Source organism: Hypomesus transpacificus, chromosome 18 (genome assembly GCF_021917145.1).
Source record: "Hypomesus transpacificus isolate Combined female chromosome 18, fHypTra1, whole genome shotgun sequence".
Lineage (NCBI taxonomy): Eukaryota > Metazoa > Chordata > Actinopteri > Osmeriformes > Osmeridae > Hypomesus > Hypomesus transpacificus.
Window position 1 is genome coordinate 12368671 of NC_061077.1, and position 22059 is coordinate 12390729.

General features: G+C 51.9%; 1 protein-coding gene across 14 annotated transcripts in view; it reads left to right on the plus strand.

The window, feature by feature from the left end:
• Positions 1-157: 157 nt before the first annotated feature.
• Positions 158-22059, plus strand: part of huwe1 (HECT, UBA and WWE domain containing E3 ubiquitin protein ligase 1) — a 40445-nt gene continuing 18543 nt past the window's right edge. For 7 of the 14 annotated variants that reach the window (XM_047039596.1, XM_047039609.1, XM_047039599.1 and 4 more), the window contains exons 1-43: positions 158-224; positions 1196-1267; positions 3930-3979; positions 4186-4255; positions 4367-4465; positions 4742-4948; positions 5100-5252; positions 5371-5433; positions 5577-5654; positions 5763-5813; positions 5962-6130; positions 6361-6461; positions 6777-6927; positions 8600-8727; positions 9589-9729; positions 10258-10465; positions 10585-10686; positions 10868-10948; positions 11136-11242; positions 11813-12005; positions 12125-12216; positions 12565-12785; positions 12991-13048; positions 13277-13492; positions 13782-14027; positions 14170-14303; positions 14464-14579; positions 14762-14944; positions 15185-15401; positions 15651-15773; positions 15967-16204; positions 16379-16816; positions 17254-17310; positions 18077-18199; positions 18357-18452; positions 18692-18961; positions 19214-19366; positions 19545-19672; positions 19845-19926; positions 20066-20242; positions 20649-20793; positions 20890-21353; positions 21849-22044. In XM_047039596.1, coding sequence (XP_046895552.1) covers positions 4211-4255; positions 4367-4465; positions 4742-4948; positions 5100-5252; positions 5371-5433; positions 5577-5654; positions 5763-5813; positions 5962-6130; positions 6361-6461; positions 6777-6927; positions 8600-8727; positions 9589-9729; positions 10258-10465; positions 10585-10686; positions 10868-10948; positions 11136-11242; positions 11813-12005; positions 12125-12216; positions 12565-12785; positions 12991-13048; positions 13277-13492; positions 13782-14027; positions 14170-14303; positions 14464-14579; positions 14762-14944; positions 15185-15401; positions 15651-15773; positions 15967-16204; positions 16379-16816; positions 17254-17310; positions 18077-18199; positions 18357-18452; positions 18692-18961; positions 19214-19366; positions 19545-19672; positions 19845-19926; positions 20066-20242; positions 20649-20793; positions 20890-21353; positions 21849-22044 — 6250 coding nt within the window. In that variant the 5' untranslated portion in view covers positions 158-224; positions 1196-1267; positions 3930-3979; positions 4186-4210. The remainder of the gene's footprint in view (positions 225-1195; positions 1268-3929; positions 3980-4185; positions 4256-4366; positions 4466-4741; positions 4949-5099; positions 5253-5370; positions 5434-5576; positions 5655-5762; positions 5814-5961; positions 6131-6360; positions 6462-6776; positions 6928-8599; positions 8728-9588; positions 9730-10257; positions 10466-10584; positions 10687-10867; positions 10949-11135; positions 11243-11812; positions 12006-12124; positions 12217-12564; positions 12786-12990; positions 13049-13276; positions 13493-13781; positions 14028-14169; positions 14304-14463; positions 14580-14761; positions 14945-15184; positions 15402-15650; positions 15774-15966; positions 16205-16378; positions 16817-17253; positions 17311-18076; positions 18200-18356; positions 18453-18691; positions 18962-19213; positions 19367-19544; positions 19673-19844; positions 19927-20065; positions 20243-20648; positions 20794-20889; positions 21354-21848; positions 22045-22059) is intronic. The other 7 variants (XM_047039604.1, XM_047039601.1, XM_047039600.1 and 4 more) reach the window with 7 other exon arrangements.

Genomic DNA, 22059 nt, shown 5'->3' on the forward strand with positions numbered 1-22059 from the left:
TTTTGTGTGATGTTTTGTGTGGTTATTTTCAACAAGGACAGCCTGTAGCAAGCAAACTGTTTAGAGTCACAATCTGTGGGTCACAATATGTCGTACGTACTTGAAAGCATGGGAGTGCCCAGCTAGCCTGACATAGGACGCGCAGAAAGATTCTCGCGAGATTTGAGTCAACCCTGTCCTGCTCAGTAGTGCAAGATGGAGAAGTGAAATGAACACGCATGAAGGTAGGCTAAAAGAGGCATTCCTACATTGGGCTTTGATCATTAGGTGATAAGGGATTTCAATTGGTAATCTATAAAAACCACTGTTGTTCTTATCTGTATCGGTTTGCTGCAAATGGCTATACAATTGGCGTCTTTTTAGGGTAATGTCCGGACATTCTGCTGTGTAGACCGCCATTTTTAATTTAGCCGTGGACCATGATCCTACCGATTGTGAGAGCATTGTGGTGCGCTTAATGCACGCGCGAAACTCAGTCACTGACTAGCACCACATAGTGCTGCTCATCGCTAGCTAGTTAGCTTGCAAACTGTCTTTGTGTCGTATAGTTAAATACTTAACTGGCAAATTCCCTACTGAGAACCACACTGTCAGATTGCGGAAAGAAATAGGCCTGTGAAAATACTTCGCAAGCTGTTTGAACTGTCACACGATTGAGATGACAGGTCCCTCAACAATAAGGTATTTTGCTTGAAAACAGACAGAAATATTCCCATCCTGAATAGCTAGCTAGCCAACCAACTTATTAAATAATATGATCATAATTAATGTGAAATTAGGTGACAGTTCTTCGGTTTACTCTGTTACGATTTAGTCAGGTCAACCAGTTCTCAACATACAATTATCATGTAGGCCTTGCAAGGTAGCTAACTGACAAAATAGTGCAATGCAGGTCAAGTTCAACTGTAACCATGGTGTCTTTTTAGTGAATAATTCGGCATGATATAGACCACGGAAGTCATCATGACTGTTGACAGAACCTGCATTGTTATACTTGATTATACTTGATCACTTACCCAAAGGGCGATTTAACTGACCGTTTCATTTTGTGTTGGTTATGGTGTGTTGAATGGCATTAAAGCGATTGATGAGTACAGTGTCCATATATATCACTATTATTATTAGCAAGAGCTGTTGTATATTCCTTTCTGGTTTCCCAGAAATGTTTCTCATTTAAATGGTTTGCCCTTTTCAGATTGTTTTAGAAGACCATACAACTAGCAGAGGAGAAAAAAAGGATGGAGCTAATAAACCAAAGCAGTTTCTGGTATGTACCATCCTGGTTACTACAAACAGGTATCATTGTATCAAAGTAACCTGTATTTGTTGAAGGAAAGCATTAGCACGAAGTTATTATTGCTAACGTATTTCTTATAAATTTAAGATATTTACCCATGGTGAAGGGTCATATTTCCGTCCCCTCACAGCTTTTGAAAGTCTATCCTTATTTCTGAAGACAAGTAGAGTGGTTTGATAGGGTATTTGCAATACTTTTTAGTGTTTATTTGCTCATTCATTTATGTACATTTAGTGTTTGCCTTTAAAGTGCAAGAAATATGTTTTAATTCTGCAAGATGTGGTTGCTTGTTGGTGGCAATGGCCTTTCTCTCATGTTACTTAGGTAGAGCTTGGCCATTATCTAGGGCATTTTGTTTTTTCTTTATTTGTGGATTAAGTGACTGAAACTTTATGAATTATTACCTCATTAGAAGGATTGTTTATTTTCTCATTTGTTTAGTTGAAGAAAGTGGAAATATCTGGTTGTGTTGGGTATGCGGTACAATTTAATTGTCCCTAATAACGATATCAGTTGAATATAAATTATTCTGAGGTTAAATGCACAATTGAATGCACAGGGAATGGCAGTAAAATACAAAACAATTGAATCTGGCATGGTCATACTTTTGCACACCATTTGTTGAAACATGGTGCAGGCACGCGCGCTCACTAAACTCAAGACAAATATAAAAAATTAAAAAAAGAACTTAACACATGAATCGTCTCTTCATATGTAATACACTGGTACGTAGAATTGCTGAATGAAAACAGAAATACACCAACTCGAACAATGTCACGTTAGGCCCATTTGGGGGAATGATTCAGCGGGTTATTATGCGTTTCAGCTAGCTCGCTAACAAACTAGCTTGCCAGCGCGTGTGCGGTAAGTGCGAGCATCTTGACGCCTCTCTAGCTAGCAGAAATAGGCAGTGTAGAGATGGAACACAATGCTGGGCGTCATATCTCAATTCAGCTCATTGATGCAGCGTAAGTTGACTGTTGTCCGCATTCGAGTTTTGTTTGCGGTATGTGTCGGTGCATTTGTGTGTTGTTGAGAATGCAGTTATTGGCGAGCACGGAGTTTGCGGCCTGTTAGCTTGCCGTCTACTGCAGCCGGCCGCTAAATTGGTGGAAAACAGCAGCAGCGTGCTCTAGTCTAGCAGTCTGAGGAATGCATAATGGCTGGCTAATGTTAGCTAGCAGTGGTGGCTGTTAAATAGCTAGCTAGCTTGTACAGAATTACTTGATTATTTGACGGAGTTAACTTATAGCTATAGCTTCCATAGAAATAGCATCATCTAACTAAACATTTTAAGGGTTTGCACCTTATTGGTTGACATTAGCTAACGTTAGTCTTCATAATGTGTTGACATCTTCCAACGCAACATGCAACTAACTACAAGCGAGGCAACCACCTAGCTTGCTACCTACAACTAGTCCCCGCAATTATTAATAAGTCACCACCTAAGTAAATACTGCTACGTAATTGTTTGTTCTAATAACCCTTCTTATATAGCCTCTTGAGTCTGGTCTGTAAGTCAGTCATGATGGGCAGCCCTGTTTTGCTTTGCTGGCTTCATAGCTAGCCAACATACGTCAATATTTTACTGCTACCGTTAGCAAGCTTACTGCTGCTAACAAGTTAGTCATCACTCAGCACTAGATAGCTTACGTCTGCTGTTGTTGAGTCCTGCTTTTTGTAGTTGTTTACATAGTTGACTATTTATTCATTGTTGCTTTGACTTGAAATGTATAATTTTGTTTTAGCTAGGTAAGCTGTGTCATGCGTGGCTTGCTTGTTTAGGTATCTAGCTCGTGATACACCAGCTTCATTGTGTTGAATTCTGTTTTGAATCTGTCCCTGCGCTGGACCGCACGAAGGAGCTAGCTACCAATCTCTAACATCCGCCATGCCAGTTATTGCTTTAATCATATTTTAAGATGTCTAAATGTTTTCTATTGTGGTCATACATTTTTCTTCTCTAATTTAGACCCGCCCCCTTAAACATCCTCACTTGATTGGTGTTGTTCCCCCACAAGAACAACGCATTTTTCTGTCCGCAGTTGTGGTGCTAGTCATTCCAAATAACCAGTCTAGGTACCTGACTTAAATGTAAAATGTCTATCAACCTAACACTACACATATGCATAAACCAGAGTATCAGATCAGGTTTCTCATGTTGGGACATGCTGAGAGAAAGGGAAATGAGCTTTAGCTACATGGATTGTTGGTTTGCAAATATTGGTGATTCAAATGTGAATGGATTGATTGATTGATAGTCAGATTGATCCTCAACCTTGTGAATGTTCACAAGCTTTCCTTTGGTACAATGGAGTAATACGTTGTTGTTGTTGTTGTTGTTGTTCTGAGTCACCAGTTGCCTTTGACCCTATACCAGTAGCCTACACACACTGGCATACCTGTCTGGAGTGTGCAGACTCTGCACAACTGGCCAGATTGTTTTCACTCGGCTCTGTCTGTTAGGAATTGTATAGGACAAAGCCAACAATTCGTTAGATAAAGTTGTCAAGCTTTTTAAAGTCAAAATGAGGATAGGCATGCATGGAAAAATGGTGCCCTGGTTGCTATGGTTCTTCTTAATCCTTCATCCCATTAATTGATAATCTAATCAATGCATTTCTTGTTGCAGGTATTGCGAATGAAACATGCTGTTAAGTGGGCATTGTGAAATTAATTACTGTAAGTATTCCTGTACGTTTTTTCTGCTTGTCACAAAATAATAATAATCTGTATAAAGCCCCTGTTTAAACGACATGTATGAGAGTAACACTGGGCACAGAGCTGCCCTGAGATCAATGTTGACTTGCTTACCTCACACTACTTTATCGAATGTATCGCTCAGTATACAAACGGACTGCCTGTGAGCCACTCTCATATCTCAACAGGAGCAACACATAGAGAGTAGCGACCATGAAGGTCGACAGAAGCAAGTTGAAGAAAACCCCCACAGAAGCTGTGAGTATGCAGAGCGTGAGCCGCGAACCCGGACACCGCTCCCCGCACGCTCGTGCTCCTCCTTCATTCCTCTCTTTATTCATCTCTCTGTATCCCTCTCCTCCTCCACAGCCTGCGGACTGCAGGACGCTCATAGAGAAGCTTAAGGGATGCAGCGACGAGCAACTGCTGCTGGAGCTACAGCACATCAAGACCTGGAATATTGGCAAGGTGAGGACAGATGCCTGTCTTACCGTTGTCACCCCCCCCCCCCCCCCCACTGGTTCCTGTTTGAAAAGGTTCTTGAATGTCAGGTTTGAGGACGCCAGAGGTGGCCACATTTTGGGCTGTCCAGGGCCCTCAGCAGGATTTTCCCCGCACTGAATGAGATCAAGCTGACCTCAGGGTCACCAAGGAAACCTCATCTTAGTACCCGCTCATGACAAGTGAAACAACGCCTATAAATGTCTATAGACATTAACCTCTGACCTTTCCGTGGCCCGCCAGTGTGAGCTGTACCACTGGGTGGACCTGCTGGACCGATTCGATGGCATCCTGTGCGACGCGGGCCAGACGGTGGAGAACATGTCGTGGCTGCTGGTGTGTGACCGGCCGGACAACGGTCAGCTCAAGGCCCTGCTGCTGGCCGTGCTCAACTTCACGGCCCTGCTCATCGAGTACAGCTTCTCCAGGCACCTCTACAGCTCCATAGAGGTAGGAGGCCTGGAGGCATGGGTTGTGTGTGTGTGTGATTGGTCATCGATCAGAAACGAAGGGCTCCGAAACGAGACGTTTTGTCGACGTGTCTTGTTCTTATTTGGCTCCTCCATCACGTTCTCCGTCGTTTCTCCTCTTGTGTTCCCAGCACCTGACCACGCTGCTGGCGTCCTGCGACATGCAGGTGGTGCTGTCGGTGCTGAACCTCCTCTATGTGTTCAGCAAGCGCTCCAACTACATCACCAGACTGGGCTCCGACAAGAGGACCCCCCTACTGGCCCGTCTACAGCACCTGGCCGAGGTATATATGCACGTTAACCCCTCAACCCCATCCCCTGCTCTCTGCTACACGTTGGCCATACGGACACGATGGTATTGTATGAAGAGGTGAATGTTTCATCCACATGTTTCTCCTGCAGAGCTGGGGAGGGAAGGAGAATGGCTTTGGCCTGGCCGAGTGCTGCAGGGACCTGCCCATGACGGTGAGCACTTGTCGTCTCACCCCCCAATGACCCATCCAGTTGCTTGATGCATGTAAATAATAGCCCTTTTTTTCCTGTTTAAATGCCACTCATGCTCATTTCTTCCCCCGTCCCCGTCGGTGTCTCCTTGGCGACCCGAGCAGAAGTACCCTCCCAGTGCCACCACGCTACACTTTGAGTTCTATGCTGAACCCGGGCCCGAGGTCAAAGTGGAGAGGAAGGTGATGAGAAACACCACACCTGGCCTGGCACAAGGCCCGCGTGTGAGCTGTCGCACAGCAGAGGTGGTTCTTACTGACCCTTGTGTGAAATTCTCTCTTCCCACACAGCAGACCAGTAGTAACACACTACACTACATCCACATCGAACAGCTGGACAAGGTAAGGGGCCGCTGTCTCTCACCCGATATGGAACATGGAAGCCCAGTCAAACTACTTTGCTTGCTCTCAGTCTGAGGAAACCTAATAACCTTACCCCCATTCCTCCTCCTCTCTCCCTTACCCCCATTCCTCCTCCTCTCTCCCTCAGATCTCTGAGAGCCCGTCTGAGATCATGGAGTCCCTGACGGTGATGTACAACATCCCAAAGGACAAGCAGACCCTGCTGTTCACACACATCCGTCTGGCCCACGGCTTCTCCAACCACAAGAAGAGACTTCAGGCCGTACAGGCCCGCCTACATGCCATCTCCATACTTGGTTAGTACCAGTACCATCTCCATACTGGGTTAGTACCAGTACCAGCTCTATACTGGGTTAGTACCAGTACCATATCTCCAAACCACCATAAAGAGAGATACTTTGCTGTGTCGCCAAGACACGTGGTTGGTTGATGGTCAGTAGCTTCAAAACATTCCACCACTAACCACTGCCTTCTCCCAGCACCACTGTAGTCATCATTGTGCTCGCTCTCTCTCTCTCCCCCCCAGTTTACTCCAACGCACTCCAGGAGTCCGCCAACAGTATTCTGTACAACGGCTTGATAGAGGAGCTGGTGGATGTGCTGCAGATCACAGACAAGCAGCTTGTGGTAAGGAACGTCTGTGTGCCTGTCTCTCCCTTGGTGCGGGGCACTGCCCTGTGCCACCCCGCTCTGGTGGGCCAGCGCCACATTCCAGGCGTAGGTGTGAAGTAGGACCCACTGTTCTCCGCAGTCATGCCAAGTCATAAATGATTGGAAGTGTTGTCATGATCTGCTTGGCCAACATCCTTTATGCTGAACGTACGTTCCGCATTCAACAGACATTCCACCCCGCCCCAACAGCTTCAACGTGTCATTGTGGTTGAGAGTCACAGTGCGTCTTCTCTAAAAGCCTGCTAACCCTAACCATCCTCCTCCACCCAGGACATCAAGGCAGCGTCTCTGCGCACGCTCACCTCCATCGTGCACCTGGAGAGGACGCCCAAGCTGTCCAACATTATCGACTGCACCGGCACCGCCTCCTACCACGGCTTCCTGCCCGTGCTGGTGCGCAACTGCATACAGGCCATGATAGGTGAGCTGGGCTCTACGCTAATGTTTTTCCCGAGGAGTACATGTGCTCCTAAATGAAAACATTTAGGAGCACACAAAGAAATTTAGGATCACAGTGTTTAAAATAATAATTTTGTATTCGTTTATTAAACATAACTTTACAGTTAATGCTGTTAGACAACTAACGACTTTCACTCTGATAGAACTAGAACAAATAATTTAAGAAACATGTATATAGTTTATAATATTTTCCTAAAATACTGGGACATTATGGACTGTATATTAAAGCACGCCACGGATTGGTAGTCAAAGCTAGGTAGACCCAAAGCCGTATAAAAAGAGTTGCGACTCTTCCATAGACTTCCATTGTAATTGAAGACTGCAGAAGTAAAGCGTGTCATTTGCGACCTATATTCCAAACATTGTATTTTCCAATGTTCAACCCCAATTCAGTGTTTCCGAAGCAATTTAGTTGGTAAATTGGTCAAATTACAGCATTTTTTCATATTTCAACACATTAGTGCAGAGGTCTTCAACCCTTGTCCTCAGGGACCCCCTGTCCTGCACGTTTTAGATGTTTCCCTGCTCCAACACACCTGATTCAAATGAATGGGTTGTTATCTAGTTTGGCAGAAGCCTGTTAACGACCATTCATTTGAATCAGGTGTGTTGGAGCAGGGAAACATCTAAAACGTGCAGGACAGGGGATCCCTGAGGACCAGGGTTGAAGACCTCTGCATTACTGGACCTCATATCAATTGTTATTAGTAGTATTTTATATAGCCAGTTTTACTTAAAGTTTATCGCAAAATATAGTTTGTTAGATTCTAAATGCAGTTAGAGCTAGACTAGGTCTAGTATCTAACGTAAGCAACACTTTTACTGTAGCTAGCTAGAGAGCACGTGTATTATAAGTCCGTTGGTTTATAGTCTGTCAAATAAGTTCTAGTTATTGGTGTTCGTTGGCTTACAAAGTTAGTCTTACTAGCCTAGTTAGTACATCTGATTAGAGCTAGCAACAATGAATTGCAGATTAAGGGGTCCCCTATCGTCCAGCTAGCTATCGACGCTTGGCAGGAATTTCAGGTCCACTCACTAAAAACAAACTTGACCCTCTCACTGGACATATTGTATAATAAAATGTTTTATTGAAGGCCATTGGTTGCCTTGTATATTCTGTTCTATTTACCAAACTCCTTTCTTGTCTTAAATTGAGCAGTTGCTGGTGTGAGCTACAGTAGGTAGCTAGCATTGGCATTTCTAGCTCTGCTTCACAATATTGCTGCCTAGTGTTACAAGTTAATGTAATACATAAATGTTTATAAAGTATGAGACATATACATGATGCAACACACCAGTAACCAATCGATATGTGTTAATATACCGAAAATGTCAGTAAATCGAGATGCTGCTACTGTCTGTCCCGTCGAAAACCATTCAAACAGGTAGACAGCAGTGTTTTTTTAGCGAGCTACTTGAACCAAGTGATCACGTCGGCGAAATCAGTGTCGTAGCTCTCTTTTTATATGGCTCTGGCCCATTGGTTGCGAATCGTCGCTCTCATTTGTATAAAATTAAGCCCATTATCATGCTATGTTCACATGGTGCAGTCGCGACCCCCGTCACTTGCTCGTCACTTGCGTGAACCTAGATGGAAAGTGACGTTTTTGCCACCCTGCTTGCCTCTCCCCCAGACCCCCTGATGGAGCCCTACCCGCACCAGTTTGCCACGGCCCTGTTCTCGTTCCTCTACCACCTGGCCAGCTACGACGCCGGGGGCGAGGCCCTGGTCTCCTGCGGCATGATGGAGGCCCTGCTGAAGGTGAGCCGCCACGCTGGCTACCCCCGCTCCCATGTAACCCCACTAGCTCGCACAGGTCCAGGTCTGACAACCCTCCGACCTGGTCGGTAAGTCTGCAGCATCGCGTCAGAACGGCTGTCACTTCTGTCGCCTGCTGGAGTCTCAGAAGAACATTACAGCTCACGTCAAGGGTTATTCTATTGAGATTTTGTTAAATGTTTTGCATTTTCAAGATGAGACCATACTAAGGCTGTTAAAAGGTATTTAATGAGTAGCGGTACAAATATGTCATCATTCATATGTGGGTCCCACAGCGTAACATCACAAATATGTGATTTCCAACATTCCAATTGAATGTTTTCTGCTAGACAAATCCTATGCGACAAACGCTTTAGTATGGCTTCATAATGTACTAATGAGAAGGTTAACAAGTAACTAATCGTTTTCTTAGCATTGCTAAGAGTATTATGCTAGGTAACTTAGCCCGGAAGCTAACTAATTCTAGCTAGCTACCGTTTCTTAAAAATAACTTCTGCTGTGGGGGCCGTTGGAAATATTTAGAACTCACTTAGTTAAAGGTTAATACATGTGACGGTTTGTCTGCCCACTGCAGCTGTTAAGATGCCTCTGTCTGACCTCTGAGTCTCTGTGAGAACTCAAAAGTCATGGTTCAGTACTCAATACATATTACAATGTTCCTGTGTTATGACTAGATCGATTCATGTTGAGACTTTGAATGGAAAGGGAGATGAATGTGTTCAAATGGAGCCCTTGTCTATCCAACACATTCGAGTCCTGATGTCTGCTAACGCACAATCTGATGTCTGCTAACACACAATCTGATGTCATCCATTCCGTGTTTGTGTGTGTGTGCGCGCGCAGGTGATCAAGTTCTTGGGGGACGAGCAGGACCAGATCACCTTTGTGACGCGGGCAGTCCGGGTGGTGGACCTCATCACCAACCTGGACATGGCTGCCTTTCAGTCCCACAGCGGCCTTACCATCTTCATCAGCAGACTGGAGGTACACAGTCACACACACACACACACACACACACACACACACACACACACAGTCACACACACACACACACACAGTCACTCACACACACAGTCACTCACACACACAGTCACATACACACACACACACACACAGTCACACACACACACCCACACAGTCACACACACACACAGTCACACACACACACACACACACACACACACACACACACACAGTCACACACACGCACACAGTCACACACACACACAGTCACACACACACACAGTCACACACACACACACACACACACACACACAGTCTCACACACACACACACACACACACACACACACACACACAGTCTCACACACACACACACACACACAGTCTCACACACACACACACACAGTCTCACACACACACACACACAGTCACACACACACACACACACAGTCAGCCTCCAGGTCTGAGGCAGCCCTCTAAGCCCTCTGCTCAGTCAACAAAAGGCATGCCTGTATTAACACCTCCCTCCAACACTCCTCTGTCCGTGCAGCATGAGGTGGACCTTTCCAGGAAAGAGTGCCCTTTCGTCATCAAGCCAAAGATCCAGAGGCCCGGGGCGTCAGCCGAGTCTGAGGACATGGATACAGACATGGACGTGTCTGAGGTTGCCATGGAGAGCAGCCCGGGGCCCTCCTCCGGCACCGCCTCCGCCAAGCCCGACTCAGACAGCCGGGCGCAGAGCAGCGCCCCGCGACCAGGTAAACACACACACACACACACGTGTACCTGCTCTCTGTCACTTGTCACAGCCACACAAGACTCCACACGCTTCAGTCCCACAATATCAACATGCACACTTCCTGTGTGTTCTCCCCAGGTGTGCAGTGCATCCCCCAGAGAGCAGCTCTGTTGAAGTCCATGCTCAACTTCTTAAAGAAAGCTATCCAAGACCCCGCCTTCTCTGACGGCATCCGCCACGGTAAGCCCCTCCCCCGCACCCCTCCCCCCTCTGATGCACACCCTGACACCCTGACCATAGCTACAGGCAGCTCACCTCAGCATCAAGGCCACAGATACGCACCACTATGCAAATCCTGTCTTCTCTCCCTTCCCCTCCAACTCACGTCTCCCCATCCTCCTGTCTTCCCCTCTCTCTGCAGTAATGGACGGGTCCTTGCCTACCTCACTCAAGCACATCATCAGTAATGCCGAGTATTACGGGCCCTCTCTCTTCCTGCTGGGTGAGTCCACTGGGCCAAGGAGGGGCCTCCGCCCACATGAAGTGACTGGATAAATAACACCCCCCCTCCCCCCTTTTACTGAAGCTCTGCTGTCTCTGGACACTCGGGTCTTCGGAAACCATGGTGATTCTGTAACATTGTCCTGTTCCTCTCTCCTGTATCTCTCTCCACCCCCCCCACCCCACAGCTACGGAGGTGGTGACTGTGTTTGTGTTCCAGGAGCCGTCTCTCCTCTCCTCCCTGCAGGATAACGGCCTCACTGATGTCATGCTGCACGCCCTCCTCATCAAAGACGTGAGTGTGCCAGCACTCCCTCCCTCCTCCTGCTCCTCTATCTGTTGCTCTCTCTCTCTCTCCCTCTCTCTCTCTCTCTCTCTCTTTCTCATCCACTCACTCTACCCTTCTCACTGCTCATCTTCCCTCACTGCTCCCCCTCTCCTCTCCTCCACGTTTTTAGAAATGTTTAAATGTCACATTCTCACTCTCTTTCCTGCGGGCGTACACACACACAGCAGCACAAGTCTCCCCCCTCCCACCACACACACACGCGCACACACACACACCTTTCTCCCTCTCTCCATGCTCCACTCGGATCCCCCGCAGTAACTTCTCCTCCACTCTGGCACTCAACATTGGGCGGAGCCTTTGGCCACTAGGTTTTCCCTCTTGTCGTCGTCCTCTTCCTGCTCCCCCCTCCCTCCCGCCTCTCCTCCTCGGCCCTCATTGCCTTTGCGTTTTGGTTCCCTGCCTCCCTCGAGTTGACCCCTCCCCTCGCCACTCTGTCTCTCACCCTCTCTCTCTTCCTCCCCTTCTTTTCTCTCTCTTTCTCTCTCTCTCTTTTCTGCCTTTTTCTCTCTCTCACAGTCTCTCTCTCTGCAGGTGCCAGCCACGCGCGAGGTGCTGGGCTCCCTCCCCAACGTGTTCAGCGCCCTGTGCCTGAACGCGCGTGGCCTGCACTCCTTCGTCCAGTGTCAGCCCTTCGAGCGCCTGTTCAAGGTGCTGCTCTCGCCGGATTATCTGCCCGCCATGCGCCGCCGCCGCAGCTCCGACCCACTGGGTGAGTGTGTGTGTGTGTGTGTGTGTGTGTGTGTGTGTGTGTGAGAAGCTATGTAGTGTCCCAAGTTGAAAGTGACAACATTTGTTGACGTGTGTTTGTGTGCACGCTTGTGTCCCCAGGCGACACGGCGTCGAACCTGGGCAGCGCTGTTGACGAGCTGATGAGACACCAGCCCACTCTGAAGACCGACGCCACCACCGCCATCATCAAGGTGAGCTAGCCTGCCACAGACACACATGCCCCTTCATGGCTTACCTGCTCAAGGCATATTGATAGCTTAAATGTACTAGATTTTATGTATATATTTACATACAGGCATACTTAAACACACTTTTGCACGAGCAAAACCCCTATTCGGCACCCAATGAATATGATCTTGAATGTCTTTTGTATTTGGGTGGCAGTAACAAAGAGCCATGTTGAACATGTTTAGTCTTTTGATTGAGTAATTTATCCTTTTGCTTTTTAAATAAGTTACGTTTGCGTTCAAACTAGTGCACAGTCCTGTGTGTGTTGGATATAAACTGCCCTATAAACGAACCCCCCCCTCCCCCCCCAGTTGCTGGAGGAGATCTGCAACCTGGGCCGCGCCCCGGAGTACATCTGCCAGAAGCCGTCCATCCAGAAGGCTGACGGCACGGTGGCCGTGCCCCCGGCCCGCTCCAGCCACGCGGCCGAGGAGGCGTCCAGCGAGGATGAGGAGGAGGAGGAGGCTCTGCACACCTTCAGCCAGCAGCAGGGGGAGCCAGAGAGCACCAGACAGTCAGTGCCCGTTCAACTGTATGACATTAAACAGATGTGGAAGTACACTGTTTTTCTTTCTTTTTTTTCTTCATTTTTTTTCTTCCTTACTTCACTCCCTCTTCCCTCCTTCCTTCTGGCATCTTCTTTCAGTTCTCTTAAGTCCTTTCTGTTCCCAGCGGGGAGTGTTTGTGGTGGCAGGGTTGTAACCACGGCGTTCCTCTCTGTTCTTCTTCCCCCTCAGGGTGGTTGGCACAGAGGAGAGGATACCCATCCCTCTCATGGACTACATTCTGAACGTGGTGCGTGTTTACCTTCTGGCACGGCATCAGGCCCTCCCATGGGCCCGCGGCCAAGTCAAATGCCGACGCTCTTGTTTTCATAAGTGTTTGTGTACATCCCTGCCCAAATCAGGAGCTAACAACCAACAGAGTTGACCTGGAAAACCAATTTCGTGTTTTTTGGTTTTCCTCCGCCGGGGCTCAGCGTCTAAACACGAATCGTCTGTCGTTGTTGTGGTTTTCCTCCAGATGAAGTTTGTGGAGTCCATCCTGAGCAACAACACCACGGACGACCACTGCCAGGAGTTTGTGAGCCAGAAGGGCCTGCTGCCCCTGGTGTCCATCCTGGGCCTGCCCAACCTGCCCATCGACTTCCCCACCTCGGCCGCCTGCCAGGCCGTGGCCGGGGTCTGCAAGTCCATACTGGTGAGGGCCCACGCTGGAACACACGCTGGGAGGATGGGGGTACATTAAGGGCCTGTTCCTGGTTTACAGACTGGGGGGGGGGGGGGGGGGGTGGAGTCATGTACAGGGTAGGGATGTCAAGCTGGTACAGATGGGCTACACCTGGACTCACCTACTGGATTGATGTGTGTTGGTTGTCTTGACAGGACGATCTGTGTTTGGGAATAGTTACCCCTGACAAGAATTTCTCACTTAATCAAACCGCCGTTGTCGCTTGTTGATGTGGGGGGGGGGAATAAACCCACGTGTGACTGCTGTATTGACCCATCTCTCCCCTCTGCTCCTCCAGACCCTCTCCCACGAGCCCAAGGTGCTCCAGGAGGGCCTGTGCCAGCTGGACAGCATCCTGTCGGCCCTGGAGCCGCTCCACCGGCCCATCGAGGTGCCCGGGGGCTCCGTGCTGCTCCGCGAGCTGGCCACGGCCGGCCACGTCACCGACGCCACCCTGTCGGCCCGCGCCACGCCGCTGCTGCACGCGCTCACCGCCGCGCACGCCTACATCCTCATGTTCGTCCACACCTGCCGCGTGGGACAGGTAAGAGCGGAGCTACGTCTGTCACTGTGTAGCATGGGAACTTTATACACACACACACGTACACACAAGGGCATTCAAGAGTCTGGTTTAGTGTCAGTTGTGATGAAGTGCAAGCCTGACAGACCTCCTGTTTTGCCGTCAGAGCGAGATCCGGGCCATCTCTGTGAACCAGTGGGGCTCCCAGCTGGGCCTGAGTGTCCTGAACAAGCTGAGCCAGCTCTACTGCTCCCTGGTGTGGGAGAGCACCGTGCTGCTGTCTCTCTGCACCCCCAACAGGTCAGCACACCAACCTGCTCTCTCTGGATCTCTGTCTCTTTGCCTTATCTCAGTGTTATCTTTAGCCCTTTTTTCCCCTCAGTTGCTGTTTTACTTTCATCACCAGTCTCTCTCTCTGAGTAGTCTTCTCTGACCCCCCCCTCTCCTCTGACCCCCCCAGCCTGCCCCCTGGCTGTGAGTTTGGCCAGGCTGACATGCAGAAGCTGGTGCCCAAGGAGGAGAAGCCGTCTGGCAGCAGCAGCTCCTCAGCAGCCGCCTCCACCTCCAGGAGAAGCGGTAAGACACACACACACACACACACTCCCCGCACCAACCACACACAGAGCTTATCCTAACACATATGTCACCTTTGATACACCCATTGGCTTGTATGATTAAACGGAGCGGAATCCCAAGTCCAGCTGTCCATCTGACCCCCCCTGGCCAGCTCTAACCCCCGTCTCTCTCCGCTCCTCCAGCCGACGCGGAGGCCGTGACTGTGGACCCGTCCGCCCAGGGCCTGCTGGAGGGCATGGGGCTCGACGGGGACACGCTGGCCCCCATGGAGACGGACGAGCCCGCCGCCGCCGACCCCAAGGCCAAGTCGAAGCTCACCCCTGCCATGGCCACACGCATCAAGCAGATCAAGCCCCTGCTGTCTGGTGAGGGAGACCCCCTGGGCGATACTGGCCATCGTCTTAGTCGGTGGACCCATTTCAGGAGCTTTGATTCACTTGTTTTAGTCTGGTTCTATTTTAAGTTCTCTCTCCCCGGACAGGTTTTTGATCGTTTCGAGGATATTGAAGATCGTTCAAAACGTCCTTGTTTAACTCTCCTCCCTCTCTTTGTCCCTTTCTTTTTCCTCTCCTCCTCTCGCCCTCTGTCTCGCTCCCTACACCCAGCCTCCTCCCGTCTGGGCAGGGCCCTGGCTGAGCTGTTTGGTCTGCTGGTCAAGCTGTGCGTGGGCTCCCCGGTGCGCCAGCGCCGCTCGCACCACGCCACCAGCACCGGCACGGCCCCCACGCCGGCCGCCCGCGCCACCGCCTCCTCCCTCACCAAGCTGCTCACCAAGGGCCTCAGCTGGCAGCCGCCGCCCTACACCCCCACGCCTCGCTTCAGGTACGGACGCTCCCGCAACCGGCCCGCACGGTTTAGCTGTGTGCTCAGTGGGTGAACCGGCCGTTTGCTGTCGGGAGGTCCAGGGGGAATCGATGAGGCTTCTTTTCAAATGTTGTGCTGGAATACCAATGCCATATGGGTACCGCAAAGCTAGGCAATTACAGGGAGCCAATGAAAAAAAGGCTCTTTCTATGGTGGTTTGAAGGCTGTAATGAAGGTGTAAAGTGAGAAGTGTCCCCTCTCCTGCAGACTGACCTTCTTCATCTGCTCTGTGGGCTTCACGTCGCCCATGCTGTTTGATGAGAGGAAGTACCCCTACCACCTCATGCTGCAGAAGTTCTTCTGCTCCGGCGGCCATGACGCCCTGTTCGAGTGAGTCGGCAAAAAACCACAAACATGGCTTGTCATCCAAGATCAAGACACGACGATCATTCCCTTTGTTGAAGTCATGACTAGCAATTTGAAACATGCACAAAGGGAGTTTGAATGCGAATGAGTGTCGTGATGACGTCAGGCGTGTTCATCCGCCAGTGCTGTACTGACCTCCGTGTCTCTCTCCTCGCAGGACGTTTAACTGGGCCCTGTCCATGGGGGGCAAGGTGCCCGTGTCGGAGGGGCTGGAGCATGCCGACCTGCCCGACGGCACGGGGGAGTTCCTGGACGCCTGGCTGATGCTGGTGGAGAAGATGGTGAACCCCAGCACTGTGCTGGACTCTCCCCACTCCCTGCCCGCCAAGGTGCCCGGCGTCACGCCCACCACGCCCCAGTTCAGCGCCCTGCGCTTCCTCATCGTCACCCAGAAGGTCAGTAGCAGCGCTGGACAAGACAGCCAGGGCTCCGTAGTCACGTTGAATTGCGTGTGAATTATGAGAGCAAGTGTGTGTGTGTGAGATGCTAGTGGTTGTGCCGTGAGTGTGTGTGTGCGTGCTGGTGTGGATTCCATTTCTTTAATGTACCCCCTCCCCCCTTCTCTGTAGGCGGCGTTTAACTGCATCCGCAGCCTGTGGAACCGCAAGCCCCTGAAGGTGTACGGAGGCCGCATGGCTGAGTCCATGCTGGCCATCCTCTGCCACATCCTCCGGGGGGAGCCCGTCATCCAGGAGCGCCTGGCCAAGGAGAGGGAGGGCACGGCACGGCCGGAGGAGGAAGGGCCCCCCGCGGGGCCCGTGGTGGCTGTCGGAGCCCCTGGAGCGCCCGTGGTGGTGGGGGAGGGACCCCCAGGACCGGGGCCTGCGGCCGGAGGACCACCTCCACCAGCAGCACCACCACCAGCTGCAGCAGCAGCAGGAGGAGGGGGTGGCGGTGGTGGAGGGAGTGGGGGAGGGGGTGGTGGTGGAGGAGGAGGAGGAGCGGACGACTCCACTAACTCTACCCCCAGGAGGGATCCTCAGGTCAACCAGCCGCAGCTAACTCAGGTGAGGGGGGGGGGGGGGGGGGGGCGGAGGTTAGAGAAGGTGCGAGTGTGGAGGATTCTTTCTTATTTTTTGGGGAACACATTGCAATATTATTTTGTGTCATCCATCGCTTCAGTCTGTTTAATGGTTGGCAAAAGATCTGGAATTGACACTGATCAAGCTGTTATAACATATTTGACATTGCTATGTTGACAACTGTCAGCCATTTCCAATTGCCCTGTGAGCAGCCTACAGTACGCTAGCATTGTTAGCCAGCTACAGTACGCTAGCATTGTTAGCCAGCTACTATACGCTAGCATTGTTAGCTACCGTCTACCTTGGTGGCTAACACAGCTCATATGGGATGGAATTGACCAGTTGTCTGTAGACCTCTTCTTCCAATCACACCCCTCCTCCTCCCCTCTGGTCTGACGCCGGCCACTTTGTTCCCATGACAGGGAGGAAGCAGAGAGAGAGAGAGGCAGTCACAGGTCAACCTGCAGCAGCTCCAGCAGGTACTAGAGCCTACTGCAGGGAGAGGGTTAGGGTTACCCTACTGCAGGGAGAGACCACAGGAAGGAGGGTTAGGGTTAGACCACAGGAGGAGGGGGGATGGCGATCAGGAGAGGGTAGAAGGTGGTGGGTTTGGAAGGAGGGGAGAGGGAGAGCAGGAGGAAGATGGTCATGAGGCGTGAGGAGAACAGGGAGAGGGAGAAGGTGACGGAACAGCAGGAGAGAGCTGGAGGACAGTTGAGTGAAGGAGAGAATCCACAAGTCAGATTTTACAGGGCAAAAGTTGAAAAGGTTAGAATGCTCGAATAGAGAAAAATCCTTAAAGGGAAAACAACAGGGATTTCAAAATATAGGCGGCACCGGTTATGTGATGAGTTGGTGCAGAGAGGTGAGGGAAGGCAGGCTGTGTCTCTCTGGCTACTCAGAAGGATGAGGAATGGGGAGGAATGTCTGCCAGTGTCAGAGAGAAACCTTCCTCAGGGCCATTTTTCAGTTCCACTAGGCTGCTTCCTCCTGTCTGTACATGTTCCACATTTAGATTTGTTTTCTGCCCACGGTTTCTTTCACAAACTTTAATTTCCTCGTCCATTGTATTCTGAACTGTTTTTGCACCGTGAACAGAATCCCTGTCAGTCCTCAATCACCCTTTAGCTTGTCTTTGTTTCTCTGTCTTTCTGTGGTTGCCTCTCTCTGTCGGCCTCTGCGTGTGTCTCTCGCTCTCTGTGCCTCCTGCTGCTCTAACACTGTGTGTGTGTGTTGTGCCTCCAGCTGATGGACATGGGTTTCTCCCGGGAGCACGCCATGGAGGCCCTGCTCAACACCAGCACCATGGAGCAGGCCACAGAGTACCTGCTCACACACCCTCCTCCACTGCTGAGCGGAGCTGTCAGAGTAAGACTCACACACACACACACACACACACCCTCCTCTCATCCCACGTTCTCACTCTGACGTGTGTTCACGGACTGCGCTGTGAGCGTCACTGCTCTCTGGGCTCGACTGTTGGGTCTGCTTCCTGAGCTTGGCTCTGCTGTTTGTGCCCCTGCAGGACCTCAGCATGTCTGAGGAGGACCAGATGATGAGGGCCATCGCCATGTCCCTGGGACAGGAGGTCAGCATGGAGCAGCGCTCCGACTCCCCAGAGGTACACACACACACACACACACTCAGCAACACACACGTGCACACACACACACTCAGCAACACACACATACACACACACACACTCAGCAACACACACATATACGTACGTGCACAAACTTGGCCTCACATACACGCATGTACACCCCCTCTCATACTGGGACCCTGTCAAACCGACCCTCATTAATAAACAAACCCCACCCGACGCCCCTCTCTCTCTCCCCCCTCTCTCTCCCCCCCCAGGAGGCGGCGCGGCGGCGCGAGGAGGAGGACCGGCGTGCGCGGGAGCGCGCGGAGGAGGAGGAGGCCCGCTGCCTGGAGCGCTTCCTGGAGGCGGAGCCGCTGGACAGCGGCGAGCTGCACGCCTTCACGGACTCCATGCTGCCCGGCTGCTTCCACCTGCTGGACGAGCTGCCCGACACGGTGTACCGCCTCTGTGACCTGCTCATGACCGCCATCAAGAGGAACGGCCCCGAGTACCGAGACCTCATCCTGCGCCAGGTGGTCAACCAGGTCAGTGGGCATGGGGACCGGCCCCTGAGAGGGGGTCCACGTGGGGGGGGGAGGCCCCTGAGAGGGGGTCCACGTGGGGGGAGGCCCCCCTCCGTGGCTCAGGCTGGGAGTGGGTGGGGTTAGGGTTGGAATCACACTGGGTCTCTGAACCCCGGCTGGAACCCTGGATCACCCCTCAGCAAATTATCAAATCAAAGGATATCGGCTCATCCCTGGGCTCCATGTTGATGTGTGTGTGTGTGTGTGCTGCAGGTGTGGGAGGCCGCCGACGTCCTGATCAAGGCAGCCGTGCCCCTGACCACCAGCGACACCAAGACCGTGGCAGAGTGGACCAGACAGATGGCCACCCTGCCCCAGGCCTCCAACCTGGCAACCCGCATCCTGCTGCTCACGCTGCTGTTTGAGGTACGGGGGGGGCCGAGGGGGACCGGCCTTCTCTCTCTTCTGACGCGTCAGCCCCTCAAATAATGAAGGGAGGAGACGGGAAAGCATCTGGACGGTGTTATTGCTCAGAGCATCCCTGCACGCATGTTCTGAGCGTTGAGTGCGTCTGTATGTAAATGTGTGTGTGTTTGTGCTCCAGGAGCTGAAGCTGTCGTGTGCCCGAGTGGTGGAGAACAGTGGCATCCTGGCGGTGCTGACCAAGCTGCTGGAGGTGGTGCAGCCATGCCTGCAGGCGGCCCAGGAGCAGAAGGATGTCCACACCCCCAAGTGAGACCCCAACACACACACACACACCCCACCAACACAGGAATGACGGACGACCCCCCTGCTGGCTCAGCTTCTCCCCCGTCTCCCTATAAATATGCAGAGAACATGCGCATGCCGTTTCCGTTTCTTCCTGCTGGTGTTTCAGCGCTGATCAGATCCTTGTTCTCCTCAGGTGGATCACCCCAGTGCTGCTCATCATCGACTTCTACGAGAAGATGGCCGTCTCATCCAAGCGCAGAGCTCAGATGAACAAGGTGAGAATCACACCTGGACACACACACACACACCGAGGTCCCTAGCGTAGAGCAACGACAAGATCGGAATCCCTTCTTTCTACGTCACCACACACACTTACGCACACACACTAAACGATCTTCTGTGTTCCTCATCCAGTACCTGCAGCCCAACGGGAACAACTGGCGTTGGTTTGACGACCGGTCGGGCCGCTGGTGCAGCTACAGCGCCTCCAACAACAGCACCATCGACTCAGCCTGGCGGGCCGGGGAGAGCAGCGTGCGCTTCACAGCCGGCCGCCGCAGATACACCGTGCAGTTCAACACCATGGTGCAGGTGAGGCCACATGGCAGATACACCGTGCAGTTCAACACCATGGTGCAGGTGAGGCCACATGGCAGATACACCGTGCAGTTCAACACCATGGTGCAGGTGAGACCACATGGCAGATACACCGTGCAGTTCAACACCATGGTGCAGGTGAGACCACATGGCAGATTCACCGTGCAGTTCAACACCATGGTGCAGGTGAGACCACATGGCAGCCAGCCAGCGCTGGAGCCTTCTCTGGTTTGGGTTTTGCTTGTTTTTCTCCTCTTGATTGGACATCTGGTGCCTTTGTTCAAAGATTTTTGGCTTAAAATCCCCCCCCCCCTCCACACACACCTACTGGCCTGTACTCCTGCCAGCAGTGATGTTTAACCCCCGTCTCTACATCTGTTCTCTCCCTCTCCCCCCTCAGGTGAATGAGGAGACTGGTAACAGGAGGCCTGTGATGCTGACCGTCCAGAGGGTGCCCCGCGTGCCCAAACCCTCCAAGGCAGGCAGCATGGCCGACACGGAGAGAGAGGAGAGCAAGACCCTGGAGGAGCCCCAGGCAGACCCAGGTAACCACAGCCTCCACCCCCCCGGAGAAGTCAACTCCAAGCCAGTCGACAAGTTTAAAAGTCCTGGTCCAACGTCTTTACCACCTCTTCCTCCAGACTCCGCCTCCACCGCGGTGGAGATGAGCGCCCCCAAGGACGAGGGCCCCCAGCAGAAGGAGCCCCCTTCCTCCACGGGGCCCTCGGCGCCCCCGGCCCCCCCCTGCACCGGCCCGGACCCCCCCTCCTCCTCCTCCTCCACCAGCTCCGCCTCGGAGCGCTCCCCGGGCGGGGCCATCGTGGTGCAGGGCCTGACGGACGAGATGACCACGGTGCTGATCCGCGCCTGCGTCAGCATGATCAGCGTGCCGGTGGACCCCGACACGCTGCACGCCACGCTGCGCCTCTGCCTGCGCCTCACGCGCACCCACCACTACGCCATGATGTTCGCCGAGCTCAAGAGCACGCGCATGATCCTGGGCCTCACGCAGGGCTCGGGCTTCAACGGCTTCACGCCGCTCGTCACGCTGCTCTTCAGGCACATCATCGAGGACCCGGCCACGCTGCGCCACACCATGGAGAAGGTGCGTCAGGCCTCGGGGGAGCCCCCCCCCCCCCCCCCCCCCCCCCGTGCTCGGCTTTGCAGTTTTCACTTCTGTCGTTTTTCGATTCTGGAAGGGCCGCTTGTGACTCGCACTCACTTTGACAGTGCGAGTCAAGGAACCCAAACCTTTTCAGGCTTCTTTTCCATGATTCTGTATTCAGGTTTTTTTAAGCAGCTATTAGTTCCCTTATAATGCCGTCGTTTTAAAGGGCGTCTTCGAAGTAAAATCCCAATGTAGTTAATTGTTAAATGATACACTTTTTATATATTAATTTTTTGATAAGAATTACACGGCTCAAGATATATATATTTTGTTGTTTTTGTTTTAATGGGCACGATCACATAAACAACTACCCCACACACAAACAAACAATCATTATTATGCAAATGATTTTCAAATGTTATACAACTCGGATCCACAGCATACTCATGTAATGAAGCCGTAGTAACGTAGTAGCGTGTGTGGCCCCCCCAGGTGGTGAGGTCTGCAGTGACCAGCGGGGCGGGCAGCACCACGTCAGGCGTGGTGTCAGGCAGCCTGGGCTCCCAGGAGATCAACTACATCCTGAGGGTCCTGGGCCCCGCCGCGTGCCGCAACCCCGACTGCTTCGCCGACACGGCCAACAGCTGCGTCCGCATCGCCCTGCCAGCACCGCGCGGGGCAGGCACCGGTGAGGCACACCCCA